Below are 26734 nucleotides of genomic sequence, written 5' to 3'. Positions count from 1 at the left end.
CATCGTGGCCACTGGACTCCCCTTAAGCCTCTGCCACAGGGCGGACAGGAGAAACTCAGACTGGAGGGAGTTCCAGCTAAGGATAGATATGGGGAAAGGAGTGTGGCCGAACTCATCAATGAAAATGAGGACTTGGAACTGGACACCGTGGTGCAAGCCTGTAATCCTCATACTTGGGAAGCTGAGGCAGGAGGATTACACGTTTGAGCCCAGCCTGGGCAACTGAGCAAGACCCTATCCCAAGATGAAAAATACGTCGCATGTTGTGGTACATTCCAGTAACCTCATCCCTCTGGAAGGCTGGAGGATCATGAATTTGAACCCAGTCTAGGCAAATTAGTGAGACTATCTGCAAAATTAAAAAGGGATGGGGATGTAGCTCTGTGATACCCAGGGGACTCGCTAGCAATTTTAATTGTTGCTCTTTATCCTGATTCCCATAAGCTACAGAGAACAGAGTTGGCATAAAGGTCTAACAACTTGGGTGTGCTGACCCTGGGTTATACCCAGTTGTGCTTTGAATAAAGTGCAAATTCCAGTGAATCTGAAATGCCAAGGGCAGTGCCCCTAGTCCTTCTGGTGCATTAATGCTTAGATGCCAGTGTGTTGGATTCAAGAGCTAGGGCCTAACCCTTGGCAGGAGTATGGAAAAAACGGAGTCAACCTTAGCCTGCAGAGGTTAAAAAAATAAAGCAGTGGACTTTCATTTGGGGCACAATGCATTCGTTCATTCAAAAATTTTTGGATGTCAGTTTCCCGATTGCCTTTAACCTCACAGGTGTGTGAGAAAGGGGCTGTGGCTGTCTGGTACCCAGTCAATCGCAGCGTATTGTCAGTTTACATGGCGCAAGTATTCCCACCGTGGCTGGTTTTAAACTACTGAGGGACACAACTGAGTGCAGAGTTGGGAGAGCTACACATTAGCAGCTTAATGAAGCTGGAGGAGCTGGCTCCAGACAGAACGGCTGGGCTCCTGCCCCCTGCAGGAGAGAGGAGGAAGTGCTTAGGTACGCTCATCCTAGGTGCCCAGGGAACACAGCTAGGGGAACACCTGCCTGGGGTAGGGCTGGGGTAGAAAGATGCTGACATGTCTGGGTTGAGAGGATAAGAGATGAGGTTGAATGAGGGAATCAGGTGAGCAAGGAAAGAGGCATAAAAAGAGTTTAGATGCTAGACAGGGATGTCCATCCACGTGGGCACTGGAGCTGCCTGCCTTCAGAGCCGCCACTCAGCAGGCCACCCAGCCCCAAGCTGTCCTTCTTCCTGTTAGAACAAAAATTGTTCAATTTTGAGACAAGGTCTTGTTAAATTGTCCAGGCTAGCCTTGAACTTGTGATCCTCCTGCTTCAGCTTTCTGAGTAGCTAAGATCGCAGGCATGAGCCACTGCTTCCGGCTGATCGAAGAATTTTGAGTGGGTTAGAATCATTTTCAGCCTTGATACCTGTAAAGGCTTTAGAGAACATCTATTCTTTCAGTCACTCAACAAATCAGTAGCCAAGCACTGGTGCACATTGTAGTCCCAGCTACTTGCGAGGCAAGACCCCTGGACAAGAGGATTCTAAGTTCAAGGCTGGCCAGGTCCTACATAATGGGACCCTGTCTCGAAATAAAATGACTGAAAAGGGGCAGGGAAGTCAAGCAGCCCTGTGTTTACCACCTAGCGCCAAAGAAAAAGTATCAATAAACACTTAGCATGCATCTACTCTGCACCAGGAACTGCTACCTGTTGAAAGATCTTAGAGCAGAGATCTAAGAAAAATGCATTATAAAGTGTTATATGTCTAAAATAGGACAGCAGGCTTTCCTGAGATTGGCATTGAGGGAGAGTAATTCAATGAAAGACAGACCTTCCCCAAAAGCATTGCTCCCACCCAAATCCCCTCAATGTATTTGTCTATACCAGTTTTCATTTTTATTATTATTATTATTATTATTTTTGGCTGTACTGGAGACGAAACCCAGGGCCTCACACATGCCGGATAAGTGCTCTACCGCTGAGCTACATTCCCAGCCTTTTCTAAAGTTTCACTTTAGGATAGTGAGGGAGGACATTAGGGCACGGCAAACCAGCCGGGAAATGGGCATGACCTGTCCATTACACACCTGTAATTCCAGCTGGGCCCTTGGCGCCTGCACCACTTGCTTGCACTTAGTCTCGCCTCCAGCTGCAACTGCTGGCCATGGCCGTGTGTGCCTGCAGCTTTGCACTCCTACCCCATCGTCCCTCCTGCCCTTCCTCAGCAGGCCTGCAGGATCCCGACACACTGGCATGGAGCCCCATGTGTCCTGGCTACACCTCTACCCCTACTGTGGTCTGTCCGGAGCAGCAACCCTGTGACAGGAGCCTATTGCCTAGTTGCCTTAGCTCTGTTGTGCCGCCAGAGCTGGTAATCTGGGGATCTGAGCCCAAGATGGCTCTGCAGGTGCCATGCTGTGCCGGGTGCCTCCTGTCTGCCCACTAGGCACACCCAGCTGGGGACCCTTAGGGCCATATTGCTCCTTCCTCCTGTCCTGCTGCTTCCTGCTGTGTGGCACAGGATGGGCCAGCTGCTTTTTGCTATTTTCCCTTCCTTTGGCCATTAGGGGGAGCTGTTGTTTTGAGATTTAGGCTTCGTTAAAAAGCTAAACTTTTTTTTTTTTTTTTTTTTGAGGCAGGGTCTAGTAGTCCAGACCGGTCTTGAACTCATTGTGCAGCCCAGACTGGGCTTGAACTTGTAGCAGTCCTCTTGCTTCAACCTCTTGAGTTCTTGACTTACACGCCTACAGCACCATGCCTGGCTACTAAACCCTTTATAAAAAAAATTCCAGCAGCATTACTTTTTTTTGGGGGGGGGTACCTGGATCAAACTCGGGACCTTGCGCTCATGAGACAGGCAGCAAAACCACTGAGCTAAATCCCTGGCTCAGCATTAGATTTTTAAAAAATATTTTGCTTCTTAAGTACCTTCCCTGATATTTCCTCCTGAAGATTCAGGGGATTCTTTGAGAACCTGAATTTAGAAACATCTGGTCTACCTTGGTTAAATGTTGACTGCTTAGAAATAGAGCTGAAAAGATCAGCAGAGCCATAAAATTGTTTGAGTAAGAGTTATACAATGTTTACAATCCTGGAATAAGTCAAATTTATCTGAAAATTAAATGATATTTAAACAACTGTTTTATTCAGGTACCATATTTTCAATTTTTAAAAATTTAATTTATCTAATAGAATAGCTATAGTTATTTCACATAAAAAAGTCCATTTAAATGATACTATATATGGAGTTAAAGAACAGAAATGCTGCACTGTAATTGTGTATATATATAGATATATATATATCTTCATGTATAGTACGATACCAAGTAAATGTTCACTATATCCCAAGTAAATATTATTTTTAAGGGATAACTTCTTGCTTTCAAAAATTCCAGCCAAACATAATGGAGTTGGCGAGTAATAAATCTAATAGGGAATTAGCATAACAAGACCTTTCTCAGCCCTTAATTAAACCTGGCACCAGAATGCATATTCCCTGTGATTACAACCAGATAAACAAAGCAGGAATGGAAACGGGCTGGAAAATTCATACACCGTTAAATAGTTGTAGTAGGGCAATGTTTTCCCCTGCGGCCCGAAGTTTTATGTGATCCGGTTGCTTTTATGATTAACAATGTGTACAAGTGTTCTAAAGGAAATAAGAAATGAAGAAAAGAGAAAGATTCAAGGACCTTAGTTTACTACAAGCCCTAGACGATCCCAAAACGTGATACAGCGACTCAGAGGGATGGCTTGGTCTCAGGCCGCACAAATCCAAGTCTTGCCTGCCACCCTGGGAAGACCACTTCGGATCACTTGTTGCAGAGGTACTAAGCCCAGCTAAGTACGATCCAAGGAGACGATGGCAAATGAGGACAAATGGGTCTGAACGCCAGGGTCCCAAGACAGCCAGGTTGTTTCAGCTTTGGGGAGCGTGGGCAGAAACATCTGAAGGGCTATTAAAATATGATGACAATATTTTGAAAAGCTGCTGCAGATTCCTTTGGCCACTGTATCTGTTGATTTCTTTCGATTTGAAGGTGCAAGGAAAGGGCTTCCTGAAAAAGTTTTTATTTTGTTTTCGTAGTATTGTGTCCACAGTGATTGTGGTTTGAGAGCACAAACACTGCTGAGTGAATGATACGGCCTCTCAGCTTTCTCACTCTTATAGATAAGAACTAAAGTTTCTGCTTTCGGGGAACGTGTGGGACTCAGGTTAGAGCCTCTTCTTGTTTCAAAAATTCAGGTAATGACTACTTTTTTTTGTGTGTACCAGGGATCAAACTCAGGACCTTGTGCTTGCGAGGCAGGCACGGTGCCACTGAGCTAAATCCCCAGCCCTCCCAGGTAATCACTTTTTAAAGTTTTTCTTTCTCTCCTCTCAAATGCAAAAAAGAAATTTCTACCTCTACTACCTTAATCAAAGAACCAAGGTATGACTAGAATAAATGGAAGAGACATTATTTCCCAGGTGGCTAAGGAAGGCCTCAAGAGGTCCACCCTGATCTCTTTACAGCTTGCTATTTCTTTTTTTTTTCTTCAAGACAGGGTCTCACTATATAGTTGAGACTGACCTGGAACTCACTATGTAGCCCAGGCTGGCCTCGAACTCACAGTGATCCTCCTGCCTCAGCCTCCCGAGTGCTGGGATTACAGGTGTGCGCCACCACACCGGGATTAGAGCTTGCTATTTCTAAGGGAGTCCCCTGGGGAGTTCTACCCTGATCTAAGGGAGCCCCTGATCTCTTAGGAGTTTATTGTTTCTCAAGTGTCCAAGGAAGCCCCTGTCCAACAGGATCTCTTGTGAGTTGTGAAGGGAGCCCCTGGGGCATCTCCACTTTCCTCCCTAAGGAGTAGGAGCTCAGAGTCTGGAGACTTCTAAGGCTGAGGAGCCCCAGTCTTCTAAGAAGGCACCAATGCCACCACTGCAGTCGGAGGCATCTGTTTGGGGCTTGCGTCTCCCAAAGGATGCTCGTGAGCTCATGGGTCTCCCCTTTCTGTATGGAGTGCCATCTGAAGGATCCCAGACCGAGCTAGGTCCGTCTCTCCCCATAGACCCCAAGACACACCATGAGGAACACCCCATAGATCCCAGTGACCAACCCATTAGGCTGTATCCTTCAACACTGGGAACAATTTGACCCTGCCAATCCAAAAAAAAAAAAAGAAAATTACCTACTATTGCACTACTGTTTGGCTTCTGTCTGTCCTCCCAGGGAGGTCACTATCATTCATTGCAAAGGACACCAAAGGGACACGTCTAAAGTCTCTTCGGGAAATTTAAAGACTGACAGGCAAGAGAGAAGGGCAGCTGTATAGCCCCTCAAGACCCTAGCCTTAGTCCCAGTTCCTGAGGGACCATCAAGCTGGTCCTTCCTCAAGGGACACAGTGACAATCTATAAAAACCCTACATGGGAAATGTTCACTCAAGTTTTCACAGGACCGAGTCTCTACTCCTGTGAACCTCTAGAAGATCTAAGGCTCCGCTTAAAAAGCAAGACTTGGGCCAGGGATTTAACTCAGTGGCACCGAGCCTTCCTCACAAGTGCAAGGTCATGAGTTTGATCCCTGGTACCAAAAAACCCAAGCAACAAAAACAATAACAACAACAAAAAACAAGACTCCAGTTCTGCTCTGAGTATAGACAGAGTTACTATGAATAAGAACTGGTAGCACTGGTAGTCTATCTACATCCCTCTTTGCCGCACAAGAACTGTGACAATCTGACTTGCTCCTTCTCATATTTGGGCTCTACATCCCCATCTTAATAGTAATGTTACTCTCCTGACAAATTCACCAGGATTTCTCCCATTGAACAGGCTCCACATCTAGACACTAACTCTTCTCACTGTCTTCAGACAGGTTTTCCTCAGGCCAGCTGGTGAGTCACAACATCCTAATACAGTGAGCACATAATCCCTACCAAGTAGGACCAATGGCCCTTTTCAGCAGGAAGTAGCTGTGTGAGACACAGCCCTACTCCCTCAGCAGCCCATAAAGAATCCTGGGGATTTATGTCTCTCCTGGGGAAAATGAGGGAGGAGGGCAACTGGGCATGACCTGCCCATGATGGAGACTGGCCATCATGGCTGAGACACACGGGCAGAGCAGCTTCGAAGCCCTGCATTGGATGGCTTGGACTGGATGCCGAAAGGAGGATATGAAAAGATAGTGGCCACTAGCCTGGTGGCCATTGTCTTCTTGCTCTTGAAGTGAGTGGCCTGCTGCTATTCATACCAGGTATATTTTCTCTTCTCTCTTTTCTTCAGAGCACTTCTTCTTATTATTATTCTTTTACCTTTAATAAATATTAAACTTTTGCACTCATCAGTTGTCCCATCCAGGTCACTGAACAGGACAAGAGCTCAGAAAGGAGCCCTGGGCACCTCAGCATCTGATAACAACAGGGTCTTGATAAATTGCCCAGGCTAGCCTCAAACTCATAATCCTCCTGACTCAGCCTCCTGAGTAGCTGGTATTACAGCTGTGAGACACCTCTCCAGGCTGCCCTATTTTGCTTATACACATTTTCTACGTGAGGCAGATGATGGTCTCCTTCCTATTCAAATGCTGAAATACTAACCCCCAGGATGGTGGTGTTTAGAGGTGGGGTCTTTGGGAAGTGATTAGGTCCTGAGGACTCGAATTGATGCCTTCCCCTAAACCCCTCACTCCTCCCACTCCACGAAGTTACACAGGAATGTGGTGTCTATAAGAAACGGGACCTCCCTGGGCCCTGAATCTTCTAGTTCCTCGATCTGGGAGGAATAAATGCCTGCTGTTTATAAGTCACCCAACCGCAGTATTTCTGCTACAGAAGGCTGCACTGATTAAGACACTGTAAAGCCATGTTGCAATTTACAACTCTCAGCGTACACTGCCATTTGTCAAAAAGATCTGTTGTTTTTAAACTCATCAGAAGGATAACCCTGAAGTCAGAGCTCTGTGTTGTTATAGGTATTTGAGAAAAGCAGTGAGCCCTCTGCTTAGAAAAATTTATGTGCTCATCTGCTCTCTCTCTCTCTCGTACCAGGGATCGAACTCAGGACCTCACACTTGTGAGTCAGGTGGTGGAATCACTGAGCTAAATCCCCGGCCCTATGCTCATGCTCCCCCCCCATTTCTATGCATCACACATACACTAATCATACACACACACACACTGCAAGTTACACACCACACACATCTATACGAATCACACACCACATAATACCTGAATCATGCATATGTCATACATGTATATAATCACATATATACTAAATACTAAGCATACCCCAATCATAGCAATAACAGTGATGCCTCATGCAGGACATATGTAAGAAAAACACACTCTTCACACCATACACACCACACACATACACTAAACACCAGACACACAACCCATACATCACAATGTCGTACATACCCACTACCCCTTGCCAACAGTTTCAGAGGGCTCCCAGACAATTCTGAGGCCCACTCAGGCCCCAGGAGCCCGACACATTTCCACTCCGGTCGCTGATCCAATCCCAGGGCACTCGCAGGGAATTCCCAAGTAGCTCTGGCTGCAAAGAGCTGCCATATCTGAAGGTGTGTGATGAAACATGTGGGCTCTGATAAACAGACCTGGATCTGTCACGAGCTGTATGCAGCCTCAGTTTCCTCATCCAAGTGGCTGGTGAAGGAGCCTGTTGTACTAACTCTGACAAGAGGCCCCACCCTGACGCCTAAAGAGCCCCAGGGTCATTTCTTTCCATATGCCTTCTAACCACTTCGGTATATTAACTCATGTAAGCCTTTACAACATAGCTGTTATTCTTATCACCTTCACGTTACAGATGGAAAAACAGATCACACAGCTAAGCGGCAGAAGTGAAATTCAGACTCAGGCAGGCTGGCACAGCTCCCAAGCATCTGATCATTCTATGCTTCCTCAAAAGGTTTGTTCCCCTTTTCTCCCCTTATTGACCCTGTGAAGTCCTCCCTCAAATTCCTAGGGTGGATCAAACACGGCAATTTACCACTCCGTGTTATACTGTACATATTTGTAAATCTGTCTCTTTACCTTTGACTCCTATTCTGGCTTTGGCCCACAGCTGGGTACATACTGGGATTTAGGACTAAACAACAGAAAGGCAGAGAACAAAGCAGTGAAAAGCTGAGCGTGGTGGCACACGCCTGTAATCTCAGCACTCGGGAGGCTGAAGCAGGAGAACCACCATGAGTTTGAGGCCAGCCTGAATTACATAGCAAGACATTGTCTCAAAAAACAAACAAAAGGACCAGGGATTTAGCTCAGTGATGCTGCCGCCTGCTTCAGAAGCACAAGGTCCTGAGTTCCATCCCCAGTACCAACAACAACAAAAACAAAAAGCAGCGAAGAGCAGGTGCCCTGGGACCAGACAGCTGCCTGCTGACTTCAACTCTGTCTAGCTGTGTGCATGGACAAACCAGTTTACTCCTCTGGGCCTCAGTGTCCGCATCTGAAAAACTGGGAATGAAAAACATTTCTCCAAGGTCCCACATATAGACACTAACTCTGACCTGGAAATTCAAAGGCCTGGTGCCTGTCAGTTGGGGTGAAGGTGCGTGGTGCAGCACTTAATAGCATCCGGCCGAGTTCACCGTCTAGAAACCCCGTCACGGGCACAGATGGCTCTGGCTGAAAAAGCCCCCTGGCTCACTGGGTCCTAAGCCACCACCTCCCAGACCTGGCAGAGCCCAGAGCCAACTTCTCGGCTCACCACACGTCAGTCCCAGTAGCTCCTCACCTCTGCCGTCATCTTGGCGATGAGCCCAGCGGAAATGGCCCCGCTGAGCACGTTCCGCCTGAGCCCCGGGTTCCTGGGGTCCTTGAGGTTGCTGATGCGGCTGCGCACACGGTTCCGGTACTTCATGTCGGTGCTCTTGAGCTCCTGGTAGATATGTGGCAGCGTCAAGGGCCAAACGACCATCTGTGGAGGGCCCCGGGACACCTCCTCCTCTTTTCGGCCTTCTATAGGGGAGGGAGGCACCTTAGTGGCCTCCAGCTCCCCACTCGGCATCTGGGGTCAGTGGAGCATCAAACAAGAAAGATCTCTCAAGGTGCGATTAGATTGTAGGAAGCCCTAGGGTGTCAGACACCTGGCTTTGTGTGACCTTAGCTGAGTCACATGACTTCCTGGTGCCTCTGTTTCCTCGTTTATAAAAGTCAGGCCTGTTATGAAGATTGAGCCAAGCCACAAGACACAATATCAATGCCCAGCATTCGTGGGCTGCTGAGAGGATGACAACGAAGATAGTATGTGGTCTAGAAGGGCCCCTTGGAGGCTGAGTCGAACTAGCAGAGGAAAAGGTTCGGTACCCCCTGTGCAAAGCTCTGAGCAGCAATTCAGAGAGATTGCTTAGCCTTGTGTAATCGGGTGGTTCCCAATTTTTTGGTCACTGACTCTCTCCCCGTTTTCCTTAGTAATACACATTACTACCCCTTGGAGCCCACTATGGGCACGGCTGGTCCATTACTACTCCCGTTCCCAGCAGAGGCAGGGCTGGGCGCCAGTCCTTAACAGCCACGCTGTCTCCACTCACCTGAAGGAAGCCGGTGCCCCTGGCCACCAACCACAGAGAGTTTCTGTCCAAACACTCTGTCCCACACAGGACTCGCCCCTCTACCCTCAGGAGGCACTCAGGGAACACAGCCTTTTGCGTGGTCTCCTGAGCCAAGCAGAGCCAGGAAGGTAGAGCCATTGCTGAGAAAAACCAGAGAAGAGAGAGACTAGGGAAAGTGGAAAATGGAAACAGCTGACTTGCAAGGGGTGGTGGGAGGGGAGGTGGGGTTCCTGCTTCCTTCTGCTGTTGTTTTAATGTTTTCTGTGCAATAAAAATGTGAGAAGAAAAGAATATGCCACCAATACATTTGAGAGCCAAAATATGTGTTTAAAAATCTGCCATTCAGGGGCTGGGGATTTAGCTCAGTGGTGCCACCGCCTGCCTCAAAAGTACAAGTACCTGTGTTCCATCCCTGGTACAACAACAAAAAACTAACAAATGAAGCAAAGTAGCTCTTTTTGGCTACTATCAAGAAATCAGCCAATAACAAATTCTGGCGGGGTTGTGGGGAGAAAGGAATCCTTCCCCATTGTTGGTGGGAGTGCAGACTGGTGCAACCACTGTGGAAATCAATATGGAGATACCTCAACTAGGATTAGAGGTTCCATTTGATCCAGCTATCCCTCTTCTGGGTATCTTTCCAAAAGAATTAAAAGAATCATACCACAGTGATATATGTGCATGTTTATAGCAGCACAGTGTATAATAGCTAAAATTTGGAGACAGCCCTATTTCCCATCAATTGGAGACTGGATAAAGGAGATGTGGTTTTTCTATAAAATGGAGTGCTACTCAGTCATAAAGAATGAGAAACTAGAGTCATTTATAGGAAAATGGATGCATATTGCAGCCATACTCTTAAGTGAAATAAATAGGACATACATGTATAAATACCAAATAGTTTCTCTGGTGTGAAAAACAAAAAGTGTAAATAGGATTAAAATTGTACAACTGAAATAGGAAGAAAAGGGCTAAAGGTGTAGGGGAAGTGGGAAGGGTAGGGGAAAGGAGATAAGGGAAAGAAAAAATATGAGAAAAGGAAAAAATGGAAACAAAATCTTTGTAAATAGGGAAGGGTGGAGGGGGTGAAGGGAGGACAGGGGTATTTGGAAAAAATGAGAACCAAGATCTGTCATGTAGGGCCAGGGATTTAGCTCAGTGGTTCCACCACCTGCCTCATAATTGCAAGGACCCAAGTTTGATCCCCAGTACAAAAAAAAAAAATCGGTTATGTAAAGGTACAAGATCCCAATGATGAATGTAACTGTACCTTATACCTAAAAAGTACCAATAAACTCAATGAGAAAAAATTCTGCCATTTGGGGTTTTTGGAGTGTGGATCTGTGGAGATGCAGGGACAGTTGGGCTGGCCACACTCTCATCTGACTCCTCCGTTTGTTTCCCAAGAACACAGGGGAGGATGAGGTGGAGAGCAGCCCCGGGGCCTCCGACACCTCAGAGGGGGGCATCTGTGCCCATGCATGCCATGATCGATCCAAAGGACAGAACTGTGGGCGGCACAGAGCATTCAAGCTCCCACATTCGTCCTCCTGTGGCTGTGGACAAAAGCTAAGGAGCTGCCACAGTATTGTCCCCTCTTCTTAGAAGGGCAGGGACATCCAGTGGCGAGGAGGAGGCAAGCAAGGAGCAAAACACAGGCAAGAAACCAGGTCCTGAGCATCCCCTTTACTTCAGACTGTGCCTGGAGGTGCAAGGGACCTGCTGGAGGGACAAACATTCTGGAGAAAAGGGGACAGCAAGTCACTGGACAATGGCAGAGGAACACTGGGGGGCACTAGGGATGGCCTAGACAGGGGGTGGGAACAGCCAGGTTTGATGTCTGTGGCTCAGCCCCAGGGCTTCTTCCCCAGCAGACCCACATGAGCTCCCAGGTGTGGATGACCAGAGGAGAACTGAGGCCTAATTGGTCTCCTCCGCGAGCACAAAGGAGAAAGGCTGTACTCGGGGGTGATTAACATTAGGGAAAAATTAAGACAGCTGAGGTTAAGCTGTTTCCAGAGAACGTACTAATGGTATCGGAAAGCAGATGAGTCTTGTGTTACCTTGATTGCTTGTGCCCGTGAATAAAAGCGAGGTGAGGCGAAGGCTCGGGGCTCCTCTGCCTGTCAGAGGTTCGGCCCCCTAGCTGCCCACATGGAAGCTGACTCCCTGCCTCTGTCATTCACCCACGTTTGCCCCGAGTCAGGGAGGAACAAGGTAGCGGGTCTGGGTGCCAGAGCAAGGCTGGCTGGGAGAGTGGGCAACAGGTGGCTCCCCAGAGGGGGCACAGGACCAAGGTCACCTAGAGTTGGCACCCTGAACAGGGACCTGGGACCGGGCTCAGCTGCACCCGGGGAGACCCAGGGAGCCTTCAAAGGATCTCACACACTCCGTGTGACACATAGACTCCCTCTCCTTTGGGGAATCCCCCTCCCCTTTCCACACCTCTTTGACAAGCAAACCTTTGTCTTCAGTACAAGAAATCCCATGCACCAAGGACAGAGAGAGAGATTCTTTCCCAAGCCAAAAATCTTTTAGCCCATATCGCAGTGACAGTCACTTCCGCTGTCTACACAAGACCCCTTGCAGATGGAAAGCGGGGAATGGGCCCAAGGAAAGAGTTCAGGACCTAGAATTCAAAGACCAGTGCCTTCAGCCAGCCCCGACACTGAGTAGTTTCTGAACCTCAGTTTCCTTATACGTAAAATGGGAACAACAGCCCCCATGCCTCACAGAGATTGTTGGAAATGTTAACAGGTAGGAAATGTCAAGTGCCAGACAGTGCCTGGTACCTAGCAGAGAGTCAGAAGTGGGAGCTGTGGTCGCCAAATGAAGGAGAAAGGCTAAGCATGGGACACGCTGTCCTCTCCATCTACTGGAACCCAGGTAATGACTTCACCCACGGAGACACATCAAGACTCAGCCCCTCTGGCACAGTGGTTCTGAAGTCACACGTTCTGGGTTGAAATCCCAACGTTGCAACTATTAGCTTCATAAGCTTTGGCAGGGCCTTCACCTCCCTGAGCCTCAGTTACTTCATCTATAGTCTGATCAGTTGGGACCCCCTTGGTGGGGTCATTCTCAGCAGTGATCAAGGGACAGCAGAGCAGGGATGTCCCCAGAGCCCTCCCCAGAGCCCCACGACACTATCCAGGCTCCCACAGCCCGTGCTCAGCTTAAGGATATGATCTTCAATTTCTGATGCTATCTTGTCACAGTCGATTCCATAGTCCTTGTAATCATCTAAAAGAGATTGGGAAACTGAGACTGACATGACCTTGCCAGGACTGTCAGCTTGCACTGGGGACAAAGCCATCCCCAGGAGGGTGCAGAGCCAGAGGATGCCTCCCAGTCCTCGGGAACCCTTTCCCTGCTCCATCCCTGGCCCAGGCCCTCTTACCTTCTGCCTTCAGGGCTGCCGCCAGCATCTCCACACACTTGTCCCTGACAGAGTCCCCTGTGAGATAGCAGGGAGCCAGCAGGCAGACAGAGGGGCCAAATGTGGGAGTGGAGGGGCTGCTGGGTGTCGGAGGGGCCTCGGCTTTTGATGTGCTGCTATTTGATCTGTGGATGACAATCGCAAAGGGCATTTTGAGATGAAGCTGGCGTGGTTTCATGAATGCCCTCCTCTCACCCTGGGAAGCAGGGGCTATTTTAGCACCTGACAAGGATCGGCTCACGCTAACTCCCCAAGGTCAGTACTAATCTCGTTCACATATTCGAGGCGCGTGTTAGCAACGGATGCGTTGACAGGTGCACGGACTCAGCTCAGGCATCCGGGAGCCAGTCAGAACAGAATCCAAACCCAGTCCTCCGAGCTCTCAGGGGCCCACACTCTTTAGCCAAACACCATGCTCAGCTTCTAGAGAATGGGGCGACAACACCAATCATGATGCTATCATCGAGTGTGCACTCGCTCGCTTCTCTCATAGATACATGAATGTCCCCTCTTCCCTGCGCCCTCCCTCCCTCCCTTCCTTCCTGCCTTCTGTCCTATTCTATTCAAAGCATAGGATAGTCAAGTGGAGATGGCTTGCTCCCTCTGGGAGGCTGCAGTCTCCTGAGAGACTTGCCACCATTGAAGAAGACTGGCTCTTCCTAGGTACCAGAACTGTGCCCGACTCCTTAGGAGCTTTTTCTAATTTAATCCTAACAGCAGTGCCAGGAGATAGAAGGTCTCGCCACCCCCATTTACAGAGGAGGGAAAAAAGCAAGCGAGTTCCACCCCAAGATGTGCCTAGAATGCCCCACCACTGAGACTTGAACCCAGGGCTGTTGGATTCCAACACCTTCTCTCTCTCTCTCTCTCTCTCTCTCTCTCTCTCTCTCTCTCCCTCTCTCCCTCTCTCTCTCTGGTACCAGGGATTGAACTCGGGATTTTGTGCTTGCAAGGCAGGCACAGTGCCACTGAGCTAAATCCCCTTCTTTCTTAACCTTACAATATGCTGCCTAAGAATGATCCCATTACACAAACACACATATATTCACAGAACACTGGAAGGCTAACCACGTGTCCCACAGCCTCATAGCTCAAGATGATGAACAGGAAGGCGCAGGCCAGTTGCATGTCTGCTGTGTGCTCTCTTCCCAGCTTGTAGGAGGCAGCCCTTCTTGCCATCTCCACATGGGGTACGTGACACAGCAAGTGCGCTCTTGATGTCTCTTCTTATAAGGACACTAAACCTCTTGGCTCAGGGCTCTGCTCTTATGACCTCATGTAGCATTAATACAGACATGAAAGGGGCCAGGGATTTAGCTCAGTGGTTCTTCCCACCCACCCACCTGCCTCACAAGCTCAAGGACCTGAGTTTGATCCCCAGTACCAAAAAAAAAAAAAAAAAACAGCCATGAAAATCCTGTCTACCCACAGAGTTACACTGGACTTGGGGTTTCAACCTGAGAATGGGGGGCACCTCAGGGCATAACACTATGTTAATAGCAGTTAACTTTGATTTTCTTCTTTTTCTTTTACACATCTTCTAAATTTTCTATAAAGAATATATCCACTTCTGTAATAAAACATTCTTTTTTTTTTAACATTTGACAATCATAAGTGGTCACTCTGTTCTGGCGGCTCAAACAGGCTTCCTGTTTTCCTGTTCACAAGTGTCCAGAGGCAGAAGAATGGATAAAGAAAATATAACATAGGGATACAATGGAATACTATTCAGCCATAAAAAGAAGGTAATTCTGACTCATGCTATGACACGGATGAACTATGAATGCATTATCAGTGAAACAAGCCAGACACCAAAGGACAAATACTGCATAACTCCATTCACATGGAGAACACAGACTTGTCAAAGTCACAGAAACAGAAAGCAGGACGTGGCTGGTGAAAGGAAGGCAAAGCGGGAAGCACCTTAAGGAATATGGAAGCCAGGTGTGGTGGCACACCCTTGTAATCCTGGCACTTGAGAGGCTGAGGCAGGAGGATCACCATGTGTTCAAGACCAGCCTGGGCTACATAGTTCAAGGTCAGCCTGAACTATAAAGAGAGACCCTGTCTCAAAGAAAAGAAAATAGAGTTTCAGTTTGAGAAGATGAAAAACTTTGGAGACAGGTGATCATAATGGTTTCATAACATGGCTAATATACTCAATGCCATTTAACTATACACTTAAAAGTGGAAAAGTGGTTAAATTTTATGTTTTATATATACATAGACAGATATATATTTTTTCTCATACTGGGCTTGAACCCAAGGCCTTACACTTATTTTTTTGAGATAGTATGTAGTTTATATAAACTATGTACTTTGGACTGGTCTTGAACTCACTATGTAGCCCGAGCTGGCCTCAAACTCAGGGTGCTCCTCCTGCCTCAGCCTCCCAAGTGCTGGGATTACAGGCTTGTGCCACCACTCCTGGCTTAGGACCTTACACTTTCTAGGCAGACACCCTATCATTCAACTACATGTCCTGCTGTTATATACAGTTTGAAAATTTTATATAGAAAGTACGGTGACTAAGAGTAGCCAGATAGCTGGACATGGTGGCACACACCTATAATTTCAGCACAATAGGAAGCTGAGGCAGGAGGATGCAAATTCAAGCCTAGCCTGGGCAACTCAGTAAGACTGTCTCAAAATAAAACATACTTTTTAAATGCCAGGGATGTAGTTCAGTGTTCAATCCCCAGTACTACCAAACCAAACCAAACAAAACACAAACAAAAAAACCCCAAATGTGGACAGGAAACTCAGCTGTGGATGTAGCTCAGTGGCGGAGCACTTGCCTAGCATGCAGAAGGCCCTAGGTTCAGTCCCCAGCACTGTAAAAAAGAAAAAAGAGTAGCTAGAAAGCCCAGAATATGCAATGTTGTATCTCATTTGTTCTATATATTTGGTAAATTTTAATCCATTGGAAATGAGAAACTTTCTCATTTTTCTTGTGCTAAAGATTAGGGTGGCAATTTTTGTTACGTATGTTTCACCACGATAAAAATAATGAAGGAAAAAGACCAATGAAATATTAGCACAAGCAACTGAAAAATCATGCTGAGGCTCAGACTCCCACTGTCACTGGTCCCTTTGCATCCTCCTGAAGAGAGAGGCTGGTGACACAGTGAGGGGCTGATGAGCTGCATCCCCATGGCTGCCTGTGCAGTTAGTTTCCTGATGCCAACATAACAAGGCTTAGGAAAGGTCAAATTAGTTCCACAGAAGTAAGGAGGAGAGGCACGGAGGGGAGGTGCTGGCCGCCAGAGGAGGGGAGGAGACGATACACTCTGGACAGGGTCACACAGGGCAGGGAAGCCCCAGATTTACACAGGCAGTGTTGAGGGCTCAGCATGCTGGGGTGCAGAGTTATTATGGATGGAGATGGGGGTGGAAAGGACCCTGCAGACTCAAAGAGCCACAGTCCACGGTACGCTTGCTATGCATTCCTTTTGGTAACTCTTGGACTCCGAATTGCTGCAGTGATTTGGTGATAGCTGAATAATTCCTCTGCTTTCAGTGCTGCTTCTGGGTGGAGCCTGGCAGTGAGCAAGTCTCCCCCACTTTCATGTTGCCACTCTTTGCATCTTGTCCTTCATTAACCCACAGGGATCTGTCAGCCAATTCCAGTGCCTTTGCTCAGCAAAAAAATTCATCAGAGTCAAAGAAAGTAGGGTTCCCTCCTCCAGTCCAGTGGCTGATCACACTGAGCCCTTATAGAAGGATCTGAGAAGCTGCTGGGTTTCCTAACTTGGGGAGCAGCATTCACACTATTACCTGGGTAGCTCCTGGATTTGTACAGTGCACAGTCTGGACAGCTGCATCAGGCAACCCCAAGGTCTAGATCTGCAGCTACTTCTCCCATTTACTTTCAGCCTATGGATAAACTTCTTTCCTCCAGGAAGAAGAGGCTGCTGAGCTTCTGGGAAAGTCTTCAGGCCCAAGGAGTTGTGTTTGAGTAGCCTGGGCTTCCCAGTACTAAAAACCTGGGGTTACAACAGAATCTCATCCGACATCCTGAGAGCCTTCCTGGTGTGGACTTTGCCAGTGGTCCCCTTGTACCCCAACTCTTACTGTTTCTCCTGGCTTCAGATCTGCTCTGTCACCAGACACCCCTAAATTGGTAGGATTTTTGTGTTTATGGGGACTTGATGTTCCTCTAAGACGCCTTTGTGTTGCTACACTGATGAGGTAGGCGGGAGCATAGTCTGTGCTCTTGTGTAGCATAAGCTTTGAATTCTGAAAAATTTTGTCCAAAAGGATTCCCTCACTTCTGTTTATTCTTTTATATTTTTATTTTTTGCAGTCCTGAGGATGGAGCCCAGAGACACTCTACCACGGAGGTATACACCCAGCTGTTTTTATCTGTTTTGAGATAGGTTCTTGTCCAAGTTGCCCAGGCTGACCTCAAACATGCAATCCTCCTGCCTCAGCCTCCAGAGTAGCTGGGATTTGGGGCACGTGCGACATATTTATGCATTTTAATGCAGTTTACAGCTTACCATTCTAGACTAACTTATCCTTGATTCTACACAACTCTACCAGACCACAGGGAGGCTGGCGCAGAGCCGAGGGGCGAGGTTCTGAGCTTCAAGCGGGCTCTCCTGGCTTAGGCAGGAGGGAAGATCCGAGGGAGAGTGGCCTGGAAGGCCTGAGCCTGGTGCTGCTGCACCGCCCCCTCCTCTTGTCTCACCACTGTGCTCTCACCTGCACAGCCACACAGCCCCAAGGCTGGTTCCATGGTCCTCCTGCCCGATTAAGATCCATTTTCCACACAGCAGCCAAAGGGACCTCAAAGCTTCCGTACGATTGAGTCACTCCCAGCTCCAAGGGCTCCATTTATTTTCAGCATCAAGTCCGACTTCTCACCATGGCCTCCTAGCCCCACTGTGTCCCCCGTCCCCCTCTGCCCTAATATCACGCCACACTGCCCTTCAGCTTGCAGAAGCTCCCCACAGTGCTGCTTCCTCCAGCTCCTCACACACCCGAGGCCCTGCCTCAGGCCTCACCTTCTCACGGGCGGCTGCCCCTCCCGAAAGGCTCTTCCTCCCCCACTGCTGCCTTCCTGCCAGCCCGGGCTCAGCCTCAGCTCCTGTCACATCCTCAGGGAGGCCTTCCCTGGCCGCCTCCAGCAGGGCACACCGTCCCTGCCTGCTTTCTCTCCTCCACAGAATGTATCCAAATCTATAATTAACTCGTTTACGTGTTTATAAACACCGTGGACCTCGCCTCCAGGTTAGAGGCTCCGGAGTGCAGGGACTCGGGGATCACTCAGCGCTCTCTTCAGGCACCCACACCAGAGCTGCAGGGGGCACTGGACACAGCTTTGCAAGGTGAATGGATGAATGACAGATGAGGACCCCCTCAGAGGCCCAGACAGAGCTGAACTGGGGGAGGCGGGACTTCTGTGGGCCTAGGAAAAGGATGCTCTACTATCTCCTGCACCTCGCTGGCCTCAGCCCAAGTCCTCCAGGCCTAGGGCTCCCGGAGGAAAAACCCTAAAGGTCCCCACCTTGAGCTGCTGTTCTGAAGGAAGACAAAGACAGACTTCTGGAATGTCTACAGGGAGACGTGGTATTCACCAGGGGCCCAGGCTCCGACCCCACTTCCTAGGTCCTAAGGCTGTGACACCCACTGTATAGCTGTGTGGCCTTGGTGAGTTCCTTAACCTTTCAGAGTTGCAGCTTTCATACAAGTAAGATAGGAATAACAGTAATACCCGCCTAATGGGATTGTTGAAATGATTTAAGAACCCAAGAGAATTCCACTACAAAGTACCGGGCAATTTATAAAGATAATCACAGTGCATGGCAAATGTTATCACTAATGGGGTACATGTTTATGGAGCATATGTGGGTTGGAAATAGCGCTAAGGCATTTCTTTTTCTCCTTCTCTCCCTCCCCCCCTCTTCTTGGTGGTGCTAGGAGTTGAACCCAGGGCCTTCACTTTGAGTTACATCCCCAGCCCTTTTCTTGTGCGTTTTGTTTTTTTTTTTGTCACAGGGTCTCACTGAGTTGCCCAAGCTTGGCTCAAACTTGCGATACACCCACCTTAGCTCCCAGAGGGCTCAGATTACAAGTGTGTACTACCATACCCTGCTGGTACAGTGCTTTACTTCACTTAATTTTCATAATGACCTCAAACAGGAGGGTGAGAATTATTCCCATTTTACAGATCAATAGGCTGAGTCTCAGAGACCTGAGTAGACTTGTCCAAGATCATCCATCCAAACTACCAAATGGCAAAGTCACTACAAACTTCTGTCTGCCTTTCCAATTCTTTTCAACACCTCTCACTATGTCTCTAATAGAGCTTTCCAGAGTCTTCTTACTGGAGCAAGGCAAGGCTACTCAGAGAATTTCCCTCCACCTTCTCGGCAAAGCACACCCAGCCTCAACTTTCCAGTGTGGCTTGGCTGAGTGGCTGGAATTTGGGTCTGGGTGGCGTTTCAGAAGCCACATTCATTTTGTTTCAATGCACAGAATTGGAAACCATGTCAACCTTCAAAGAAATCATCATTGGTAGGAGTAGGGGTGGAGAGCTGGACTTATCGGCAGCTTCCTCCTGCTCCCTGGTGGGTCAACAGCAGCACCAGCACCAGCACCAGTCCTTAAAAAAATCCTGCCCCCGTGTGCATGGTGGCTCATGCCTGTAATCCCAGTACTTGGGAGGCTGAGGCAGGAGAATTGCTTCGAGTTCAAGGCCAGTGTGGGCTGCAAAGTGAGTTCTAGGTCAGCCTGAATGACAGATTCAGATCGGCTCTCAAAAAGAAAAAAAAAAAAGAAAAAGAAAATCCTGCCCCTGTGCGCCACCTCGAGGGCATTTCTGTTACTGCACTGCCAGCTGCACGGTACTGTAGCTGCTTTGCCAAATTTCAAGGGTTCTGACAGCCAGGTTAAAGGCAGCTTTCAAAAGTGCGACTTTATTCCCTGCCATCACGGTGCCCTTCGCAATCAGTGTCCTGGTATTCCAGGTACACTTCCAAGAGCCACTCACCCCTCCTGCCACATCTTTGCATGTGCCATTCCTGCTGGTTAGGATGCCCTCTCCCAGTCTGCCTACTAGGCAAACTCCTACTTACCTTTCAGTTCCCAGCTCGAAAACTCTCACCCATAAAGTCTTCCTTGACTCTGCCAGTCATATCGAGACACCCTTCCTGTGTTCCCATAGTTGTTTCTATTGTTTTCCCTCTGAAGAGCAAGCATTTTGGTGTGTGCTTTAGGTTCATGGTTAGATTCACAAAAATCAGAGATTATGAGTTTCTATCTTAGCCTGGCCTTACAGACTGCAAATGGTCAGCTTACAAATAATGTTTTGTGCCCTGCTATGTCTTAGAAAAATAGGAATATTTGTCAATACTTAAAATTAGAAGTTTCAGCCAGTTGTGATAGGGCATGCCTGTAATTCCAGAACTCTGTGAGGCAGAAGCAGGAGGATTGAAAGTTTGAGGCCAGTCAGGGCAATTCAGTAGCTTAGTGAAACCTTGTCTCAAAATTTAAAAACTTTTTAAAAGGGGCCGGGCGTGGTGGCGCATGCCTGTAATCCCAGCACTCAGAGGCTGAGGCAGGAGGATTACTGTGAGTTTGAGACCAGCCTGGGCTATATAGTGAGTTCCAGCTCAGTTTCAACTACATAGTGAGACCCTGTCTCAAAAAAAAACAAAATTTTTAAAAGGGCTGGGACATAGCTTAGTGCAAAGCCCTTGAAGGCCAATCATCAGATATCCCCCATTAGAAGTTTCATATGAAAATCTAGGTGGCCAACTTTCCTTAAAAAACAAAATAAAACAACAACAACAAACAAACCGGAAAACAAGTTGACCACAGTGGCATACACCTGTAATCCCAGCCATCCAGGAGGCTAATTTGGGAGCATCCCTAGTTAAAGGCCAGCCTGGGAACTTAGACAGTGTCTCAGAATAAAGGGTTGGGGGTGCAGCTCGATGGTAAAGCATCCTTGGGTTCAATCCTCAGCAAGAGAAAAACCAAAAACAAAGCAAAACAAAGAAAAAAAACCCCACAACACCCTAGAAGAAAGCCAAGCAGGGTGATATGTGCCTGTAGTCCCAGCTACTCGGAAGGCTGAAGCAGAAGAGCTGCTTTAGTCTAGGCCTTCGAGATGAGTCTGAGCAACATAGGGCCCCCATCTGAAAAACAAACAAACAAACGAAAAACCCAACAGTCCCAAGAGATACAGCACTTGGGGCCTGCATTTCCACAAGGCAACAATCAGCCTGGACTGCTCCCTTCAGATAGGCACGTACTGCCCGGTTCGCTGTGGTCTCCACTAGTGATCAGGGTGTACATACGTCCTTGACCCCCAGAGGATGTTGAGTTTGCAAGGACTTACTCCACAGACGCGCTTATCAACACACGGTACACGGAGAAGAAAGATGAGACAGACAGGCAGAGAGCGCAAGAAAAAAGTGTGACTAGAGGTAGAGTGAATCCGTAAGTCTTACTTGTGTCCCTTCCGGTCTTCCACCCCTAATACTGAACCAACAGGAAGTGATACAAACCACTAGAAAGAGGAACGCATTCTGCTCAGAGAGAAAGTGCATCATGGGAGGGAGTCAGGCAGCTTCAAGGTCATGAAGCAAAGCCTGGAGAGGTATAAATCCTTATCTCACTATGGGATGTTCTCATTCCAGCCTCAAACCCAGAACGGAATTAGTGGTCGGTGCCTTGCCCGGCCCTAGAACGCTGCTTTACGAAGGGCCAGCCTTCCCATTCCTGGTCACTTAGCATCACGTAGCCCCTGCCTCCTTCATGCCAGGAGTGTCTCCTGTCGTTCCCCTCCCCTTAACTCACAGCAACAGCCAAAAGCGTTTCCACAAGTTTCGAAAGGAGCCCCGTTGTGAAGAACTGAGACCACCCTGGAGGCCCCGCTCCCAGGCCTCATTCACAGCAGACATTGCTAATCCACCGCAGAACTCTTTCTTTCAGGAACGGGACACAGCTTCAATCCCGCCTCCAGTCAGCAGTCGGCGCTCTGCTAAGTCCCGGCTCATCTGCTGGAGCTGGCACTTTCTTGGCACACTGCAGGCCTGCTTAATCTCTAAAGCCTCGCGTGACCTAATTTTTGTACCCTCCTTCTTCTTTCCAGTGGCAATCTCACTGGTACATTAGGCTTAAAATAACTCGCTCATCTCTCTCACATAATCTCCTAGAAATCGATACCTTCATTCTCCGCCAGGCTGCCCAGTATGGCTCTCGGACCCTCACCATTTGTCTCAATCCATCTCCACCCCACTTCCTGGCCTACCCCGCTCTCTCCCAGCCTGCTCCTCTGACCTCCCTGCTGGGCCACAATTCACACTCACTCCTTCATCCATAATCTTGTCTAATGACTGAAATTCATATTTATGACCTAGATTTTCTTGTACAACTTTATTCAACTTCTCTGCCTAAATGATTTAGCACACAGTGCAAATCCACAATACAAGCCTGATTTTTTTTTTTTTTTTTAAATAGCAATACGGAATATAGAGCCAGGGCCTTTACACTGCGCTCCATTTCCAGCCCTTTTTCATTTTGAATGAGGATCTCTGCAAATTACTAGTGCCTAGTCTGGGCTGGAACTTCTGATCTTCCTGCCTCAGCCTCTCAGAGTGCTGGGATTACAGGTGTGCACCACATACCTGGGTTCTAAGCCTGAACTCCTGATATTCTGCCCCAGACCTTATTTCTGTGCAGTTTTCCTCAGGTCAACTAATGACAACTCTATCCGTAAAGAGGAAAAATCTTGGGATTATCTGGGCTCTGCTTTTTCTCTCATACCCCACATCCACTGTCAGGAAATCCTGCCAGGTACCTCTTCAAAATGTGACCCTGTCCACACCCTCTTCCTGTCTCCCCACCACTACCCTGACCCACGCTACTGTCACATCTTTCCTGAATGATCCTACCAGTCTTTCAGCTCCCACTCCAGCCCCTGCAGGAAAAGACTCCTAAACCCGGTAATGCAATCCCATAATCCCATGCTCATGCCCTCCAGCAGTTCTGGTTTCTAAAGGACCCAGAACTATTCCCCCCCCCAACCCTCCCCATCACCCAGTATGCTCCCTGCGCCTCACCATATAATGTATTCACTGTATGTAAATGAGACTGTGAAGGCTTTTGTTTCTTTTGTTTCCTTTTGTATCTCTGGTGCCTGGAACAGTTCCTAGGCCCTCCCTCAGTATCTGATGAGTGAGAGACTTGATTTTTGGTACCAGAGGGTGGATACCCTAACCAGCTCAGCCCAAATCCAGAGATAATGACTCCAAGGACAGGCTTCAGAGATCCTGGTCCTTCCTGGGTTCAACTTGACCTTCAGAATGTTTCCTGCACAGTGATGGTGTAATGTATGTGGTCAGCCACCCCTGTGGGGAAGCCACACTGTGGGGGCGGTGTCCTGGAATTTGGAAGGAACATAATGCACAAGGTTTCCCCTTCCTCCATTAGCCAAGAGAGGGACATGCACTGAACAGGACCTCTGCAAAGGAAAAGTCAGTGGCTTCCTTTACCTTTCCAGCGATGGCCTTTTTGGAGAGGAGATAGCAGAAGACTTGGAGTCCACAGAGTCTCTCCTGAAAGAAGAGAAACTGTAGATTAGATGGTCTTGTTGGTCTTGTTGATTCCCCGAGAGGCTAGGAGAAGGCATCCCGGAGTGAGGCCTGTGGGGAAGGGTCCAGGCAATGCTGGCTGCTCACCCCTGCCTCCCCCATCCAATATCTGCAGGTAAATGACATGTGTTCCGTTACGTGATTAACAAATTACTCCTAACTAGATCTCGGAGGGCCCTTGTTCTCCTCGCTGTCTGTCTGTCAAGCCTTGGCGGTCGGAGTCCCTGCGGACTGGATTCCTGGCATTGCTGGCAGAGAACCCGAGAGAGGGGTTTTGGCCTTCCTACAGGGCACCTTAGGAAGAGGAAAGGAGAAGCTCACCAGGTTTGGAAATAGGTGGAAAAACTGAATTTAAGATGGCAAGTGAAACAGCAAGGGACGAAATTAGAGGTATGCTGTGCCTGAAGTCATACAAGACCCATGCCTAGAAGAAAAAAGATGGAAAGAAAATACATCCACATGCTAGAACCACTGTTAGGTTAGAGTGATGAGATTAGAGGTGAAAAGGTTTTGTTGTTTTTTTTTAATTTTCTATACTACTTTTAGCTACATTCTTTGTAAGATCTCTAATGCCATTTTTCCTTTTATTGGTTTTATAAAATTAATATTTATAAATTCCATTCCCCTTGTTTTGTTTTTTGCTTTTTTTTTTTTTTTTTTTTTTTTTTTTTGGTACCGGGGACTGTTTTTTGCCTTTTGAGATACGGTCTCACTATGTAGTTCAGGCTGTCCTTGAACTCACTATGTAGCCCAGGGAGGTCTCAAACTCACAGTGATCCTCCTGCCTCAGCCTCCCAAATGCTGGAATCTAGGCATGTGCCTCTATTATGCCTGACTTTCCCCATCTTCTTATCCAGTTTTCTTCTAATTACACAGCGTGAGACATCTTCTAACATCAGTCAGTGCTTAGTAGAGAAACAGATTTAATGTAAGATATACACATATATAATGATTTACAAGATTGGCTTACAGTGGCCACAGAATCAGGTGCGGAAGAGTGCAGAGGGTCTGTCTGTGCACTGCAGATCCAAAGGATCCAGTTCAAGGCCTGAATCTCACTATAGTGTCCCGTGCAAGTCCACATTAGGAGGCTGATGGGTTGCACTGGAAGCTGATGACATGTCTGGGGTGAAGGTGAAGACTGGAGCTCTTCCAAAGAAACAGAAGCTTACGTTCCTTCTTCATTTATCTTTTATTCTATTCAGGCAACAAACCGATCGCTTGGCGCCACTTACACTGGGGATGAGTCTTCTGTCTTTAGCTAGTCCCTTCAGCCACACTCAGAGCTATGATGATCCAGTTTAGTTGGGCATTTCTTACTCAAGTCGACACAATCAGTTAACTATCACAGACACACTCTAGAGCTTCCTTCCTTAGTATATTTATTGTCTAACTTTTCTTCAGGAAAGTTCCTAAGAGCAGAGTTTGGTCACCATGGTGGACACTGCTGAGCCCGTTTCCCCTCAGGCACACACCCTCCCAGGTCCCTGGGACCCAGGCTTCCTCTGTACGTGCCCTGGGCCTCCACCTTCAGCCTTCTCCAAGCCAGCCACCCCAGTAGCAGCCCTCAGCCAGAGGACAAGGGAACCAAGGTTACAAGCCCTCAAGGGGGACAACTTGATGTGTGCTCTGCCCTCTCACCCAGAGCTCCCCAGCAGGCTCTGAGCCCTGCTGCCCACAGCAGTAAGCTGCCTGCGAACCAGCACCGCATGTGCTGCTGGCCGCCTTCCCCTCCCCCTCCCCCTCCCCACTCCTCTGCCTGCATTTCCTGGCTCACTTCCCAAATAACCACTTGCACTTGAATCCGTGTGTCAGAGTCTGCTTCTGGGGGCCCCAGTCAAATACGTGCCTGGCTCTACTCCAAGCATTTAACAGTGCCTGGTACCCAATAGGTGCTCTCTAAGCACTTGTTGTGGAAGTCAAATAGTCCATAAATGCAAAAAGGTTGGAGAAGAAACTTCCCAGAGGTAACAGCTATTAAGTTTATCGACTTATTTTTGTGTTGCTGGGGAGGGATAGTATAGTGTGTGTGGAGCACATAACGGTAATGAGTTACCATTAAGAAAAAAAAAGGCTAAAAAGGGAAAAGAAAAAAATGTGAGAGAATGAAAAGATGAAAATAAAGTGTTTGTAGATGGTGGGGAAGAACAAAAAGGGAAAAGAAAAAAATGTGAGAGAATGAAAAGATGAAAATAAAGTGTTTGTAGATGGGGAGGGGAGGAGGGGGTGAAGGGAGGGCAGAGGTAAGGGGAAAAAAATGAGAATCAAGACTTGCCATGTAAAGGTACATGATCCCAACAATGAATGTAACTGTACTGTATCCCTAAATGTACCAATAAACTCAATAAACAAAAAAAAAAGAAAAAAAAAGGCTGAGGGGCCAGGGATTTAGTTCAGTGCTGCAGCGCCTCACACGAGCAAGGGCCTTGCAAGTGATAGACAAGAGCTATACCACTGAGCTACATCCTCGGTCCTGCTATTAAATTTGATGTTGTTTTTCCTCCCAAACCTTTGTCTACCTGCATACACACACTCACAAACACACACACACACACACACACACACAAACACGCTTCATGTAGCCACCTGAGCTGTCATCCTAGCCTTGCCCCTGGGCAGGTCATTCTCTCTGATCCTCAGTTCCCTCAGCTGTCAGGTGGAAGGAAAGGTTCCTATGGGTTGGGGCTGGCTGGGAAGAAGACCCGAGATCATTAAGTCCCTACAGGAGCTCCCAGTGCAAAGAAGTCCTCCATGCACCACCATCCTAGGCATCTTGTCTTCAGCTTGTCCAGATGATCCCTGCCTGTGCAGTTTGTCCGCAAAGATCCCTAGATCCTACTTCATCCTCCAGGTGCTCTGGAAGATAGGGTGACGCAGCTTTGGGGATCATCCCTGCTCATCCTGTGGGCCAGACACATCCAGCCCCAACCCTCACCCCAGTTTCAGCACAGGGCTGGGGAGGCAGTAACCAGAGAGGGAGAACAGAGGCCTCACGCCTCCTGCCCCACGCCTCCTGCCCCACGCTTGGCCTTGGGAGTTCCTCCTCAAGGGTCCTCCCCAAGGTGCCATCTGCAGCGGAAGAGAGGAGGTTGAACAGAGGCTC

General features: G+C 48.1%; 1 protein-coding gene across 1 annotated transcript in view; it reads right to left on the bottom strand.

The window, feature by feature from the left end:
- Tcea3 (transcription elongation factor A3) overlaps positions 1–26734 on the bottom strand; it is a 55424-nt gene that overhangs the window by 6176 nt on the left and 22514 nt on the right. The window contains exons 6-9 of the mRNA XM_010625982.3: positions 23533–23595; positions 12986–13149; positions 12772–12828; positions 8769–8923 (exon numbers count right to left, since the gene is read on the bottom strand). Coding sequence (XP_010624284.2) covers positions 8769–8923; positions 12772–12828; positions 12986–13149; positions 23533–23595 — 439 coding nt within the window. The remainder of the gene's footprint in view (positions 1–8768; positions 8924–12771; positions 12829–12985; positions 13150–23532; positions 23596–26734) is intronic.

Source organism: Fukomys damarensis, unplaced genomic scaffold (assembly GCF_012274545.1).
Source record: "Fukomys damarensis isolate Sample0158 unplaced genomic scaffold, DMR_v1.0_HiC HiC_scaffold_23, whole genome shotgun sequence".
In the NCBI taxonomy this organism is placed as follows: domain Eukaryota; kingdom Metazoa; phylum Chordata; class Mammalia; order Rodentia; family Bathyergidae; genus Fukomys; species Fukomys damarensis.
The sequence above is the reverse complement of the archived record's forward strand: the minus strand, read 5'-3'. Positions and strand labels throughout refer to the sequence as shown.